The sequence below is a fragment of the Sinohyriopsis cumingii genome, chromosome 11 (assembly GCF_028554795.1).
Source record: "Sinohyriopsis cumingii isolate HCF-2022 chromosome 11, ASM2855479v2, whole genome shotgun sequence".
Classification (NCBI taxonomy): domain Eukaryota; kingdom Metazoa; phylum Mollusca; class Bivalvia; order Unionida; family Unionidae; genus Sinohyriopsis; species Sinohyriopsis cumingii.
In genome coordinates, this window is record NC_142971.1 from 38,352,011 (window position 1) to 38,370,243 (window position 18,233).

The 18,233-nt window shown below is 36.0% G+C and overlaps 1 protein-coding gene across 2 annotated transcripts in view; it reads right to left on the reverse strand.

Annotated features, from left to right (window-relative positions):
- The window catches only part of LOC149787941 (uncharacterized), a 40,869-nt gene extending 27,199 nt beyond the window's left edge, over positions 1-13,670 (reverse strand). Inside the window, exons 1-4 of one of the 2 annotated variants that reach the window (XM_089974205.1) lie at positions 13,349-13,670; positions 12,604-12,645; positions 9,029-10,596; positions 8,002-8,156 (exon numbers count right to left, since the gene is read on the reverse strand). In XM_089974205.1, coding sequence (XP_089830331.1) covers positions 8,002-8,156; positions 9,029-10,587 — 1,714 coding nt within the window. In that variant the 5' untranslated portion in view covers positions 10,588-10,596; positions 12,604-12,645; positions 13,349-13,670. The remainder of the gene's footprint in view (positions 1-8,001; positions 8,157-9,028; positions 10,597-12,603; positions 12,646-13,348) is intronic. The other variant, XM_089974204.1, reaches the window with a different exon arrangement.
- Between the last annotated feature and the right edge of the window lie 4,563 nt (positions 13,671-18,233).

Below are 18,233 nucleotides of genomic sequence, written 5' to 3' on the forward strand. Positions count from 1 at the left end.
TCCTTCTTAACCTAATGGAAAAAGCAGAGAATATTCCGATTGAAGAAGCATTTCGAACTCGTATGTATCAGGACAGCTGACGTTGGAAAAAGGTAATCCATACAGATAGAGTTCTCTGGCGCATGGGTGAGAAAAATGCATGACGTAAAAATCGGGAACTAGCCCAATCCTGTTAGAATAGGACTTTATGTTTAATTCACTCATTTTGAAAGTCACAGATCTACGGGAATCTCTGACTGACTCTGAAGAAAGCTACAATTCTCATTATAGATCCAACAGCTCTTATGCATTCATTGAATTCAGAAAAAGCATTCAAAACGAGTGTGTGTGTGTGTGTGTGTGTGTGTGTGTGTGTGATATGTGACTTGGATTTTTAACGTAGCCTTAACACTTTTTCAGTCATATAGCTACAATATCTGTAGTCAGGCAGTTTATATTGATGTCTAGTACTGGGGCATTGTGCCTCAGACTTGTAGCATGTCTCACCCAGTCACATTATCATGACACCAGTCCTAAGAATAACCTCTTAATACTGAGCGCCAAGCGAGGCAGCAGTCAATATCATTTGTACAAGTCTTTGGTATGACTCGACCCAGGTTCGAACCCGCGACCTCCGGCATCCGAGACGGACGCTCTAACCACTAAGCCACCGGAGAGAGATCATTTATGCCACAATAGATAAATACATGAACCTGTATTCATTGTTGAAATTCTTCATCATCGCAACTAACACGTGTCGAAAATAAGTTTCTTTACACTGATTGCATGGTGTTGATCCAGTGCTACAACTATGCTTGTTACACCATGCTGAGCGAAGCTCTTGGTGACTTTCGACCTCGAAAATAGGTATCTGTTATGTAAGACAAACACGTGTTTGTCTACATCCGTTGTGTAGGGTGATAAATAGGATTCAGTAATATTTCAGTGACATATTCGGAGCTAACAACATTTTTCTTCAACATTATCGTGTTCGTTGCGGATTACAGTCTTTGCTGGGCAAATATAATGTCAGATTAACATCCAGTTAATGGTAAAATATTTCCAAGAGCGAGGCTGTGTATGTCTCCATGCAATTATTTTGAAATCTCTGCCTTCCTGCTCTTAGTAAGAATTGGTTTTGTTTAGTTTGCATTAATGAAATAATTCTTAAATGAGCTGTAACGCGTAGACTTAAGTGTGGCAAGACTCTTTGTGTTCTTACCCTGCCATTCCTGGATTCAAAGAACTGTTTACAAAAATATGTACAAATACATCCAAATCAATATAAAAAATGGACAGGAAGCTGTTCTACCTGGATCACCATATAATTTAGTTCCTAAGCAAGGAAATTATTAATACAATTGCAATTTTGAAATCGGACTAAATGAATTGAATCTCCGGAACTACAATACATACTATATACAGGACTCGTGATGCACCTTAATTATGTGGTGTTTGCTGGGCTCGAAGTCAATTGGAATTATGTTTTCGTTTTATCTCTGTTAGCGAACACACACATGCAAACATAAGCCTGAGGGGCTTATGCAAGAGCTACCGTGTTTTGTTAAAAAAAAAACGGCATGTACGATTCTGTTCAATAAACTAGTAATCATTAAAAACTCTGAAAAGTAACCAGTGCAAAAAAGTCTCAGAACAAAATACCATAAATTATTTGTTTATTTTCTAGAGCAAGTCATTGCCTATGCATTCCTATAGAACTGTTATATCACCTCAACTTAGTTCAGTCTTTCCTCTCTATCTCGAAGTTACTTCTGCAAGAGCTAACGTACGACTAACTGAAACGCTTGTAAATTATCCGTTGATACACTCAGCTACTCGAATTATATTGGCTAAATAAGCTTTAATTTCGATTAGTCGATGCAGGACCAACGGTGCAAAATGATCGGAAATAATCCATCTAATCAGAATGGCTAATTTTAAAGAGAGGATTCAATCCCTTTCTGACAATCGATTCAGGATAGACTAGACTGAATTGTGAAACTTAACAGAAATCGATAGTTATATGGCAAAACTTATCACAAATGCTACCAGTGTTCTCTGCATGTCTTACGCAATTATCAGATATTTTCTTTAAAAAAGGTAAAGGAAACATGCTTTGACCTTGTACGTACTAACCGTGAGATGTGTAAGATGATACAATGCTTACTTTATTTTCGAAAAGTTTATTTTCTCATGTAAGGCATTGTCTTAACTGTCTGTGGAGTCTAGTCAGGATGAAAATGGGTTACTATAGACACCGTTCTGTAGCATATGCAGAAATAAATCGACAGCCTACAACGATTTATATTTTGGAGAAATGGGCAGAAAATGTGATTCAGGCAATTATTCGGAAAGGTTCAACATAGACAAAAGCATGGTCACGGCAATACTGTCATGGCATATGAAACATGGACTAAATGTTACTCGCTTCCACTCCCGAATCTTTGATGCCGTAACCTCACCGGCTACAGCGAAGGCTGCGAAGGCCAAAATCGCAACTAAAATGCTAAATTTATTTTCAAAGAATTGATGACGCCATCTCAAGTATGTATGTTTTGATGATGGTGGTAGTGGTGGTGATTACACAAGGCAAGGAAAGTAGTCGTTATACCTTTTGACCATGAAATGTGCAAGACATTAAAAGACCACTGGAAAACATTTGATATTTCTGAAAATTTATTTCCTAAGTTCCGGAATTAGTTGGATCATTGTTGACTTATCCACCATTGAATCATTTGTAACATATAATATTATTTTGGTCAACGTAAACACGGAGATAGTTGGACAGTCAAAGACAGTATACAATTCATTTGATGTATGTCACTTTATTCTACTCCACAATCTCACATACACCTTTAAGTCCTAGTCACAACGGCGACTATAAAATCAAGTAATGTCCATGTTAATACACGGTACAGCCATGCCATGTTACATGTTCAAAAGAAATAATGCGATAAATGCACGTGAATATCATCCAGGAAAAAAACCCACCTGATTAAAGCAATTATCATCTATTAATTAATCAGCTTATCGTCTTATCGTTTATAATTGTGACAGCCACTGTGTTTGTTCCCATACAGTGAGATATATATTGGAGAAATATTACAAAATGCATCTCGACAGTTTTTAACTTTGAACAGTGGATACGTATATATGGGGGCATAAAATAAGGGGATTTATTTTTTGCAAGGATGGGTTTTGTCTGTTCTTTTTTATGTAACAATCAAAATTCTATATACATATCTTTAGCGTTACCTTTGTAACAAAATAAATTTAACCCACTTGGGCGAGGAAGGGATGGGGTTTGACGGAACTACTTCAAATTACGCGTTTATTCCATTTCAATTTTTCTCTTCCAGGCAACATAAGCGTTTAAAGCCTCGATATAAATAAGCGATTGGAAATATATTCAGATCTTGACAGCCGTATGGTCCATGTATATCACAACCCTCATTTTACTGTTGCTAAATACCTACCGTCATGTTTTTCAACCTACCTCTACATGCATACAAAAAATACAAATTGTCACCATCCTAAACTTCAATTTTCGTAAATGACGTGGTGACCGATGTAAATAAACTTCATGCAGGTGTTGCGGTCGATGGAATACAAATATCTGTGTCACTTTACGCGAACGATATAGCTTTTTCTAACTGAAACAGACGGATGCAATTAACGATATACGTAATCTACGATTGGATTTCAACGGTTCTGGAAAAGTTCTCTAAGCAACTCTATATACTCGAATTTGGCCATAATGACCCTAATTGGTCAGCCGAAATTAGAGACATTCGAGATATTAGATATGATTAATATGAGCACACATTTTCTAAACCAAATGAATTGTGACATGGAACATACTAAATATGTTTTTTAATTAATATGAATACACTTGGCTAACGAAGATACAAAATCTTCCAGAATTATAAACGTATTGTAAATTTAAATATTTGGCACTGAAAAGTATGTTTCCTTTAATCCGTCAAGGCAGGAATGATCAATTGTGGCATACATTAGGTTTGGTGTTTTCATCTTAGAAAATATAATGGCAGATTTACAAGTGAAATGGTTGATGATAGACACCGAAGGTGTTGATGTTAATGAAATGCGTTCCGGTGATTTCGAGACCAGTCGCTTCGTTTTAGGCATTATGGGATTGCAAACTACATGCAAGATTTGCTGACCTCCAAAACTGAAGAGCTTGACAATGTGCAAACATTACGCACATCGGGAACTGAAGATTCGACAAGGAAGTGCTCCCATGACCATACACAACTTTACGTTTTGCAAAGATACATATTAACAAATTGTTATGAAGTATTTCACTAAGATCAAAGTACAGTTAAGACATATTAGACTGATTCTGGCAAGTCATCACAACAAAATATGTAACAGTGTCAAATATTTGGAACCACGTTCTCAGACTTTTATGATACATACGTGTCCGCCATGTCCGCTGGCGTAGGGATATATCAAAATTGGATAGTAAATCGCCGGATATCAGAAGCGCTACCTTTGCGGCAATGGAGTTCATTGTTCGTTAAATTGTAGCATGTATGGAAATATATGTAGGTCTCTCTTTCATATGATTCGCTCCTTGCCGATTGAAAATTTAACAACAATATTGAGATCTTACCTTATAAAACTGAAGAATTTATTTAGAAATCTTTTATGATTAGAAATAAGAAACTGTACAGAAGACCGTGAATAAAACTTGAAGATATATGTGAAACTTAATGTACATCATGCTGTTCAGCGCATCCACAGTAATTAACCAAGTGTCCTGTCTAAAGATCATTAGTTTTATTAGACTCTGCTAATTATTTACAAAGGAACAACGTGTTTTATTTAAAGACAATGATTAACTCCTCCAGTGTGTGTGTATATATATATATATATATATATATATATATATATATATATATATATATATATATATATATATACTGGGATTAACTTCTTTGTGCTGTTTGATGAATTTAAATGTATTGCATGCACAAGTCACTATAGTAACATACATACATACATACATACATACATACATACATACATACATACTATTATGCATATATATGTGTCTATCTATCTATATATCTATCCATACGTGTGTGCGTGCGTCCGTGCGTACATACATACATACATACATACATATATGTGAATATGCAACATACACATTTTTAATGCCTCCCTTTTACTTTCATACCAGCACACCTTAATGGCGATAATGGTTGGGATGTACACGTAATAGGAATACCCATGCCTCACATTATTCTACATGATGTGTACATACGAGGGGTATATTACAGTTCTGAATATTAGTGCCCTGTACAAGAGAGTTACTTATTAGTGAACAGTACGTCAGTGAATCTCCACAAAATTCTTCCCATGCATCTCTAGACTCGTTCTCAGTCTGAATATCAAATTATTAAAAATAGCATTTTACATTCACTTTTTGGTATGTTTTTCAAACACTAGTGGGAAAAAGTGGCAACTTTCAAATCGTCTGCCTCTCAGCGAATCTTTGATAATGGGATTCAGGCTCAATCACGGTAGTTTGGATGATATGGCAAAGTTTGTATGCCGTGCTCGGTGAAGACGACAGATGTATGCGTCGGTGCGTTATCAAGGAATAGAATGATACCTCGGAACCGGATATTTGACGGATTGTTCTGTTGCGTTCTACGCCTTTTGGGTAGACCTTGGACGTCACAATATCAAGTGACAAAAACAGATTCAGGCACAAGTACCTGGAAGACGGGGACTTGTTGCATAGAAAACTAACGCGTACAAAACCGTCTTGATATTCTGACTGTGTCAAGCGATTTGTGCTCTCTGCTCGATTTCTCTGATCTACATCCTTGGTCAAGACTTTGAAGGGATAAAATATCCAGTGACATTTGTAGAATTAGGCACAAGAATCTAGAAGACCGGACTCTTTGCTTCGAAAAATAACGCATATATATACGTCGAGCGATTTATAGTCTCTGCTCCCTTTCTCTAATCCAACCTTTATTGAGAAAATAACCCCATGGTTCATTTTAGCTGACAATATCATTCAAACGTCTATGGTCGTAAGTTTCATGTCTATCGAGAAGCTGCTTGACAATTTCAACCAGAGTCTGTTTTTAATGATCCCGTCAACAAACAGAAACCACATCCTTTTTTAAACTTTAAATGATTATTTAAGTTATATTAAAAACAGCTGACGGAGTAATGTTTATGATAATAGAAATATCTTCTACTATGTTTCGAGCATCTTCATCAGTTGCTCACTTCACAGCAGACACTTCTCGCTCAATAATCGCAGACAACGGTATTCCCAAACGTGTGTCATCTTCAGTGGATTCGCGACCAACCATCTTTGAAGCGATGAAACCTCATTAAACTTGTAGGATATGAAAGAGAATTATATCCGTAAACATTGTCCTTGATATCAGTCGGAGGCCCAAAGAGAGTGACCGGAATTTACGGTTTTCATTTTGCTCAGTTGCAAAATGATCCCATTCTCAGATTTCCAGGCCCTTGTCATTTACCTATGTTACGTCACTCGCACATATCTGCAGGTGTCCCGCATGCTGCACTTAAAGCTGTATATCTTTATAAGGAACGTAATTTTACCTACCGATTAACACTACTTCTTATTTTACAGTTTCATATAAACAAAAACGTTATAACAAATATTCGGAACTTTTCAAATACCCCTAGTACTACACATTTACACAGTATACCCACTTAGGTGAATGTTAAATCAAACAATTATTTATGTATATGGGATTGTATATTTTTTTGTTCCAATAGAAGATTATTATATTTTACATATTATTTATGCATTATTGCGAGAGACCGATCCACGTTTCTTATTCAGGATAATATCGGAATCTGTGCACCTATGCCATTGATCGGATGAACTCTTAACCTATCTGAAATCAGTGTGGCTATATTTGTTTATTTTCGATAGACCTTTTTAGTCTTATTTGCATATTTTTTTCTCTTTTTGTGGTTAAGTTTCGGGAAATTTGTCTGGAAGTAAGACAAAAACAATAGAAATTGAGAAATATGTAACATTTGTGAATTTATTTTGTTATTACTGTGAACAGGCCTAGTACCCACGATGTTCAATCAGAAACCAAATCAACAGATGCATCAAATATGGTGTGTGTGTGTGTGTGTGTGTGTGTGATTTAGATTTTTAACCTAGTTTTAAATTTTTTTTTAAAGTCATATCGCTACGATGTCTGCAGAGTGACAGTTAATAGTGATGTCTAGCACTGGGGCATCATGCCGCAGACATGTATCATGATGTCCCACCCAATCACATTATCCCGACACCAGGCCGACCAGTCCTAACACTAACCGCTTAATGTTGAGAGCCTAGCGAGGCAGTTGTTAGTATCATTGTTTTTAAAAGTCTTTGGTATAACTCTGACGGGTTCGAATCCGCGACCTCCCGCATCCGAGGCGGAGGCTCTAACCAATAGGCCACCGGAGTGGTTCAATTACGGACTATATCATCTGGCATGCTTATTTTGTCGTGACATACGTCCTTCACAGCACGCGATAGACATTTTTACTGAAAATGTAGCGGGTTCATAAGCTGGCATTGATAATAATATACACGCGTGTTCTCTCTCTCTCTCCACACACACACACACACACACACACACACACACACAAACACGCACACACTCAATTTTAAACACATAGCACACACGGTAACCGGGCTGAGTTCAATACAATTGATAGCACTAACACTAGAATTATTGGGAAATGCAGGTTGTACGTCACGGATGCATTTTATTGGACGTGAGATGGTGAACCTACTGTGTCCGAATATTTTTTTCAAGGGTCGACTCTCCTGAATAGCTGTATTAACGATGATGAAGTTTGAACGATGGGATCAATAAAACAAATTTTTTCGATCGCGGTCATAGTATCCCTTGACCCGGAATTTTCCTATCATTATCTGTCTAGAAAATGATAACCAATTGCTCGACTGTTGCAATGGACAAATAGATCATTTACCTTGCATGATAATATCGGGTATATCTTCCAGCCATAACTTCAACCTGTCCGGCCACAAATCGGTCACGGTTCTGGAATCAATTGACAGATTCAGATAGTACCGTTTGTCATTGCTGAATTCTTGCCAAGATGGCAGTAATGGACCATTCGGGTCCCTGGAAGGAAATAAAATCATATAAACATATCGATAGGAGCAAGAGTTTAACATGTAGTTAAACCTTAGGATGATCACTGGTGAAATGTCTCAGTATTCAACTTTGCAAAAGGCTGATGTTTATAAAACTTAGCTAAGGGTCTGTGCAATCCGAAACACAAAAATAGTTAAAATACTTGTTTGCATTTAGTTACACTCGACCTAGTTAAATATGTTTCCCCCAAAAGGGCCATCACACAGAAACACATAGGAATGTCATCTTAGCAAATGATGCCACAACGATTACGAAATACTGTAATGATCACGTCAGCGTGAGTTACGTCATTATGCCTAAATAAAGACAACTTCCCTCCATTACGACAGTGGTGTTACAATCGTATATAAATGAGAAGAAACAAATAATTTCTAGATACGTTATGCTGAAAGTTTACTTCATGCCTTCATTTCATAAAATTTCAAGAATAACTAGATTTTAGATTTCACAACATTTTTCTTAGAATCGAATGACTTTTCTTAGATTTTCAATTACTTCGTTGAGGAAGCTATTATAAAAACTACAGATTGTTCTTACATTATCTGGTCAACATTGTTATTCAGCATGTTTTATCATATCAACCTTGATAAACAAGACTTTGAGATTCCACTGACGACATAATCTCTGCCATATTTTGTAACTTTAAAATGTGACGGTTGCCACATTTTGTCCACAAGATTTGTTTGAAATTGTATAGCCATATCCTAAACACGGACAATACATTGTGAAATATAGTAGAGTTGCTTTTATGCCAAGGCTATAATGATTGGTATGCCTTTACAATTAACTCATACTTTTTTATATTCTTGAACAAGCTCAATCCTGGGTGATGATCTTACCCTGTCTTCGCAAAGTTTGTCCAATACTTCATCATCTGTGTTGACAGGTTTATTTCGTCTTTTGTTTTTGGTACCGATGGTTTGTACATTGCATCAAGTCCAAAGACAAAGGGAAGTTCTCCAGCATGGTTGGCTCCAATAAGCCATCTTGGACGTTCCTGAATCCATGGATACAGGGGTTGCTTTGAGAACAGGTATTGGTATGTTTTCCGTTTAGACCCACAAGCATGTGCCACTAAAGTCTCTTGAGTTGGAGCCACAAAGAACATGTCAGCATAAGCATTGAGAGCTTGACGTCCCTGCTCTTCAAGGAAACTAGCCATAGAGCTATCATTAACAGTATATCTGTGACAAATTGCAGCCTGTACAGCAGAATTGTTCTGATAAAAATCTCTGGCGAAGGAATTAGCTATTAGGCCGCATACGATTTCAGTAGGTATACCTTCACTCAGGTTAAACTGATATTGCTTTTGAAAACCTAGAAGGGAAAAGTAGAACAGTCCACCTTCGGCATTATTTGTTCCGGCCATCAGGTCAATACTGTCAAAAAATAAACGACCCATGGATGTCTCATTCTTAATTATATTTTCAGGGAAATCATCGAAAAAATGTCCATCCATAACAGGACCGACGCTATTTATCAAGCTCAGAACACCCGATTTGTGTCCAAGAGCGTCGTTTGTTCTTTCTAGAATATCCTTGGCAGACTTGGTTCGCAGACAAGAGATTAAGCGTTTAGAGTCTGTATTTACAGAAGAGTTTGTACAATTTACAATCTGGCCAAGCCTTCTTGCCACCTGCAAGGCATTTGTAACCAAGGCCCGAGGGCTCAGTGTTGTTCCACTTTCCGATATTGCTCTATGAAACAACCCTCTGTTCATATGAGATATAACGTGCATACCCACACTGTATCCGCCTGCAGATTCTCCAAATATAGTGATGTTGTTAGGATCACCAGAATAGTCTGCAATATTGTCTTTCACCCACTTTATTGCTAGATGCTGATCCCATAGGCCAAAGTTGCCTGGTGCAGAATCGTCCATCGTGGAGAGAAATCCAAACAATCCTAGCCGATAATTTATCGTGACAACGATGACATCGCCCTCTAAAGCTAAATACGATGCATCGCAGAGCATTCCTTGTCCTGCTGTAAAACCTCCGCCATGGATCCATATCATCACGGCTTTCCTGTTTGATTTATTTAACGTTCTTGGAACGTAGATATTCAGGAAAAGACAATCTTCTGAAACATTCTGGTTCGGTAGCAACCACGCATCATTCGGTATTAAGTACTGGATACAAGAAGGGCCAAATTGCGTCGCATCTAATTTATCTGCCCAAGGTCCGCTTTCAATTGGGAGGCGGAATCTTAATTCACCTAATGGGGGCTTTGCGTATGGAACACGTCGGAACTGATATATCTTTTCTTCCTTGATATTTTTGACAATTCCCTGAAGACGTCCAAGTGTGGTTTCATGATTAATGATTCCGTCTTCCGCTAAACTTCCCGTATAGACAAACAAACCTACACAAATCGTTAGATATAAGTATTCGCCCATTTTGTGTCTCTGCAAATATAAAAAAAAAAATGAATGAGAAGATACGACGCAACCAAGTGTCGTCTTTTTAACTATATGATTAAACTAATTTAAGACATTTTGAGAAGGAATCAGGGAGGGCCTGATAAAAGTGAATACTTCTAAATATAAAACACATGAGACATTCTGAGTAAAAACGAATCTCATTCGTATGTATTACCAGGCCTTTTAATGCGTACTAAACAATGATATAGTAGTGGGCTGTTGATTCATTTCTGTCAAAAAATGATCAAACTTCGTTGAATTAGAAAAACAAACAATAACCCCACCCCGACAAAGAATAGATAACACCAGTTCTTGTCATAAATAAAGCAATGACATCTTAACGATATTTTCAAACGTGGCAAATGTGCACCCTACAATGTTCATATCCAATCTTGTAAAATAATCTAAAAGTGAGAACCTTGCCAGTGATGAGGATTATTCTTTCCTCAAATAAATCTTGGTTGTCTTGGTTACCTTAGTTAAATTGTTTTTTTATTTTATGTCAATCAATTAAATTGGGTTTCAGTGTTGGTGACTCAAGCGAAATACAGAAGAAAGTGACCTCGTATATAGCCTACTTGTTGGGCAAGTAATTGCACATATTACCTGCATCTTTTTATCACTATCACCTGGTTACATTATATTACCTAATTAATTGTGAATTTCGATTCTGGTATCTTGCTTTATCTTAGATATTTCAAGATAATTAGCAAACAAATAAAAATCGCAGAAATTCGGGCAAGATATAGTTAAATCATATATACTTAGTTTCTCTCGCAAAGCATCTATATATTTCGTATAATCTACAGACAATATAACTTAGCAAATAATGCAATAAATGTCCTGGCGAGAGTTTTGGGAACCAGCGATTCCAAAATATGTAAGGTTCCTGTGTTCGTGACCTTCATAATGTAACTATCAGCCAATCAGAGCTGTCCTCACGGATATGAACTCGGTTCTATTATAATGAATTTTAATATCACATCATCCACATAATATAGCAGTATGCTATTGATATGAGATATATGGACCAAGCGAAAGAGGTAGCTCATGAATAATAACACTTAAATACACACACAGACACACACACACACACACACACACACACACACACACACACATATATATATATATATAAACCAATAATACATCAATACAATTATCTCGATACGGTGATCACGAGGTCGATATGTTACAGCTACAATCAGGCAATGCTGTTACCGGCTACTAGTACAGTAAAGGTATCCAATCTTCTTTGAAGTATATTGCCCTAACAGACTGATTAACTAACACACGTGCCTTATTAAGTATTTTGCTTACGAGTGCCCATAAATAAGTCGGTGGAAATAGTTATCATCTACGAAGCGCACACTTGATAAGGACTTCATTCTATTAAATCTTACAAACTCAGATCATTTTAGATTACAAAATTATTAAATTCATCTTTAAACAAAACGATACACGTTTGACAGCAAAATAATTGATGGGATGGGGTTGGGGTGATATTACTAAACACTGCATATAGTATGCATGTAATGTTATGTGAATCCATTTCTGACGATTCTCACGAACTTACTTATCTCCGGCTATGCAAGACAAGCATTGTCACTTTTTCATTACGTATTTCTCCTGTAATACGACTTCTTTAAATTCAGAGTGGCGATCGAGACTTATTACCATACTCAAAGATGAATCAAACAATAGGTGAAAAAATGACTATTTTGGTTTTCTTTAAGATGACAGGATATTGAATTTTCAGTATAAAAAAAATACGGAGGGTTTCACCTTCTAAAGCTAAAGCAAAAGAAAAATAATTAACAAGTACAGAAACAAATCAACGACCGAAAATAACAGTTAAGGTGCAGCTGGCAAATGATCAACGTTTGAGTAGGACTGTCCGTCGGCTAAAGGCAGTTCATTAGCAGGTAATATAAGGTAATGTGCTGATACCATCCAGGTAAACTAAGTCTATATAAGGAAACTCTATCTTACCTTATGTTTTGTGAATTTCACTAGCACCAGGTAACGTCATATCTCAAAGAAAATTTACAATGTCGCGATACCTGCTGATTTTAATTATCTCGAAAATTTGCTTATTAATTATTTCTACTATATAGATACATTCGATAACCCTGCATTACCCGACTTTTAGTAAATTGTGCTAGCCGTAACTAGCATTCACATCAAATAATACACTTTCTCAGGAGAAGAAAAAAATTATTTCACATTACCTGTCGATGTCAATTATCTTGAAGTGATGCAGATTAGCGTAATGTAATATATACATAGGTTCCAATGAATATATATTCTTCCAAGGTACTAAATATGTCATCTGAATTTTTGCTGCTGTTGGTGTCGATGTTGTTATGAATTTTGCTTTACATATATTTCAGTGATTGCTTTAGTAAAATTTAGCCTAACAATACCACCAATATTTTAATTATAACCTATACTGTTTACAGTTATGACGAACGACACACACGTTATGATTTCCATCAAAAATGATTGGTCTATCTCCAATAAAGATTTTGTTTTATAATATGCGTGACTTCTATCAACATGTATCAGCCAGTAACCTCTCTTAAAGAAAACTCACATGTTCCGCTTGGTAGAAGGCTTATGTTGTCAAAATCTCAAGAGTTTGATATAGGCTTTCCAATATTGGCTAGGGTCATACAAACCCAAATATTTCCATGGACGATATACATGTAAATAACATGTAGATAACAATATTTACCTGATCTTCGTCCGATATATGTTGATGATATACCAGTTCTTTAATATCACGAGCAAGTACCTTGTCAATAACCAAACCATCAGAATCTGATATCAGAAGAACATTTCTAACAAACCACAAGATAATCAATTCTCTTCAGTGTCACAAAATTGCAGATCTGGTCAAAGACTACAACCGTAAGGGAAATGGATTGAAAAGTTTTCAAATGATGCTAATGTTTATACCATGCAACACAAAAGACGGCTGTTGCGGTACGCATCTGTGGCTAGACGTCTTTCTGTGAAGGCGTGTTTGATGTGCCGTTCTTTAAATCGAAATACAAAATGACCTTGCACATAATTTATTTATGGACTTATTATCATGTACTTGGAAGGTGGTCCACTTATCCGCAAATCATGCTTAAGTTTTTCTCCTGTAACTGGAATGTTGTCTACATTTATGTAGATAGACCGATGTTGCTAAGATACATGCGAATGTATGACCTATACAACTTAGTGCGATATGCCGCTCTTCTCTCCGTTAGACCTCTGCTCCAATAAATTAATGAATAACTAACTACCCTATTTACCTACCCAACCAACCAATTAATAAATAAATAACTAGTATTCACATCAAATAATACACTTTCTCAGATTACGAATAAAGATTATTTCACATTACCTGTCAATGCAATTTATCTGGAAGTGATGCAGATTAGCGTAATGTAATATATATATATATATATATATATATATATATATATATATATATATATATAGAGAGAGAGAGAGAGAGAGAGAGAGAGAGAGAGAGAGAGAGAGAGAGAGAGTTGTACAGTAGACAGTACGGAAAGTGCTATCCCTGAATTCTGTTGAAGAATCTTGACAATAGTAGGCAGAATTATAATTTAATACAAATAATAATATCATACAGGTTAGGAAATTTTTTAATTCGTACCTTACGGAGATTCGAACCCAGGTCCGCGGGTAAACGGTACCCATCGCCTTGCCTGCACACACATGCCCATATTCCCTCACGACTAAGCACACATCACCAAAAAAAGATGTTATTCAATCTGTGTTATCTGCACTCGTGTGTAGCAGATATACTCGCATGACGACCTAGTAATTCATTATCATCTGTCTACACAGTCATTCCGGATTCTTATGAAAGAAATCAAGGTATATAGAATTAATTATAGAGAATTATAATACACCAGACAGAACGGAAGGTGCTATCCTTGGATTATATACGAGACAGACAAGGCGATGGGTACCGTTTACCCGTGGAGCTGGGCTCGAATCTCCATAGAGTACGAATCAAAACTTCTCTAACCTCTATGAAGTATTATTTGTATTATTATTAGCACTATCCCCTGAATCAATCTGAATAGGCGGAGACTTGACCATGATTCAGAACTTCAAAACCTTCATTAATAACGTATACAGTGTATAGTTATGACGAACAACGCAAACATGTTGCAACGTCTAACAAATTAATACCTTCGTCGATTCGATTCATATTCTAAGCGGTGTTCCCCAAGGCTATATATTAGGGCCGCTTCTTTTGCTAATGCAACACAAGACTAATCTCTTCGCTGACGACTGTACAATGAATACATCTATTAAATCTTTCAACTGAGCTGAAAACACACTTCAAATCGACCTAAACAATTTATAAGTTTGATGTAAACAGAACAGAATGCATATTAATGCATCCAAATCGAAACGTGTGACAATCGGACCATGACAACTCCTTTCTACCGACATGGATTTCCTCTTTACTCAAAATTGCTAAATATTGTCTTATGTTAATAGTAAAACACCTCTTGGTATATACATTAATCATCATTTTCTCTGGAATTCACGTGTTTATCCCTTACAGTTTGGTACATATTTTTAGCTAGCCGTCTTTCTGTGAAGTCGTTGTTTTCTTTTCTAATCAAAACAGGCGAAGTTTATTGTCATTCATTGAGTTGAAATACAAAATGACCTTGCATTTAATGTATTTGTGGACTTATCATCATGAGCTCAGAAGTAGGTCCACGTACGCGTAAATCATGTTTAAAATTTTCTCCTCGTAGATACAGGAATGTTCGCGACATTTATGTAGATAAACAGATGCATTTTGATTCAAGCAAATGTGTGACCATACAACACAGTACGATATATCACTCTGTTATCTGTTAAACCCTAGCTCACCTCGTCAATTAGAGATAAATTTTTGCAGATCTAATAGTATAGTTGTTATTTATGATTCACATTCTGTTCTAGACTATACTTCTGGTATATATATATATATATATATATATATATATATATATATATATATAATGCATTTATTATTTTATATAGTCTATAATCTACTCCTATATGACCTTCATCATTGCTTCAGTTAGGTGCACTGTATTCATAATATAGTTGAATTGACTATACGTGTACGTTTTAGCAACCTGAATACGCTCCATGAGATTGAGTGTTGTGTGTGACCAAATTTCAACCCACTCTTCTGTCTTGATTAGTAATTCACGGTAGTTGAGTTCCTCCCATATAATAATCCTAATGATCCTACATGCTTTTTAATTAAGTTAGGAGGTAATCCAGGGCGATTACCTCTCCAGTTACCTATCAGTAATATTTGTCTTATCATAATTAATTGCTGACCTTGTGGCTTTTCCAAATTGTGTGAATTCATATTCGTCTGCATGTAGCATAGTTTTAAATTCCCAGTTCAAATAAGTTATTTTATTTCCAAGGATATTAATATTTTTTATTAATGTTAATATTTTAAGACTATATTGCTATAATATAGAGTATCATTGACAGTGGGCACCATTTATAATTAGTTTCGATGTTATATCTTTGTACATGGAATTTATCCAATTAATGATAGTTGTGCCAAAACCACAGGATTCCAGTGCTTTAATGATGAAGTCATGCTCTGTTTGATCTCTTGATCGAATAGAAACATGACTCCTTCCACCCCACTAGTTAAAAAAGTCAATCATTGATCCAATCGATAGTGTGTTCTTTAAACTATTTCTACCCATCTTCCCACAGCTTTGGTTTACATTGCTATATCTAGGCAAGTTTTTATTCTGTTGGTAATAACATTGCTTAGTATTTTGTAGCCAATATTTAGTAGTGTAATCGGTCTCCAGTTTTTAATTTTGTTCCTATCTCCCTAACATTTATATATTAATGTAATTATCCCTTCCCACAAAGTTCTTGGAATTTCCCCTTTTAAAAGTATATTATATAGCAATTCTAGTACGTCAATTAATTCGTTTTGAAATTTAATATAAAAGTAAGATGTAATCCCATCTGACACTGGCGATTCCCATTATCCAAACTGCTAGTTACAAATTTCATTTAGGGGCCCCGAGTGGCCGAGTGGTCTAAAGTGCTCTCCGTTACGGATCACTGCCATCTCACCTCTGTCTGCACCGGTTCGAGTCTCGGATTCAGCCAATGTGGGTATGTGAGAAAGCTTGCCAGTAGCTTCTCGTGGGTTGGTGGTTCTTTCCGGGGTTTTCCCAGGTTCTTCCTCCACCATTATTACTGGCTGCCATGTATAGCCTATCGTGTGCTGAAAAATGCCGTTAAACCCTACAACAACAACAACAAATTTCATTTTCAGTAATAAACTGTCACAGTGTTCTTTATCCTGTTCTGGTATTTTTTGATAATTAGTTTTCCCTGCGTAGTTGTTTATGTCTATATCTATATTTTGGGTCTTATAAATTTCCGCATAATACTCCTTATGCCTTTTAAATATAGTTTTTGTCTTTGTAGGTTGCATTATTTATTTTAATACACCCTATTTTCTTTTCCGTGCCTCTTTTTAGTTACATCCTTTTGTAAAGTCCTCTACCTTTTTTGTACACTTACCCAAATTTTCCTGCCTTTATTTGGATGCCTTGAATGGTATTTTGTTCTAATTTGTTCCACTGTTTGAGAAGTCTTTCCTCTTGTTCCGTTTTAGGACCATTTTTCCAGTTTTTTCATATATCTCATTTACCCATTGTTTCCGTGTTTTCTTTGTTTTACTGTAATATTCTGAAATTTGTTGTATTCCCTTTTTTAAAATAATTTCCCAATTATCCATTATATCCCGATAACATTAGAAGCTGGTTTCTTCAAGCATCAATGAACAATGTCCACATACTCGTTTGTCGAGCATGTGAGCATTGTTTATCTTAAAATTATTTGTTTTTAAAAGAGTATTTATTAATTTATGTAATTTTTTTGATCAGAATCCAATAATCCCTCACTTTTATCTAGGTCAGACAAAACCCAATTAAAGTCAACTCCTATGATGCATGCTTCTAGTAAATAGTGCTGTATAAATCAAGTTTATAGAACACTAATCCATTTTAATTGGTATTAAGTTTCTTTGTTCGGTATTCCTCTAAACTTATGATGCATTTCTTGTCATCCCTTGTTAGGGATGCAGTGCGTCTTACTTCTATTTCTTTTGTTCCTTGAGATCTTGCTTTAGTTTTTACTGCCACTTTTTTTTCCAGAGACTGTGCTTTCTTATTAAGTCAATGGCTACTATCTCAGTTGCTCTCGGAATGGAAGCTTTCTTTTCCTCTTTTGTGTTTTTGGTGTCGAGGCATTAATGTTGTATATTTTAGTGTTTAGTTCATTCTCATACCTCCCATTTTTAGTTTGGATAGGGTATTCTGAGGTATTCTCCAACATTACTGTTTCTTGAATCATCTGTTTCCCTTGTTCTTTTAAATATGGGGCTTGCAGGATTGCTCTCACAAACCAGAATTTCATCTGCTTGTGTAGGTGCCTCTTCAAATTGCGGCTCTATCAGTACAAGGTACGGAGCCATCTTTCTCTCCACTTGTTTTATTTCCTTTTCCCTTTTTTTTTTGGTTGTTGTTATAATTATT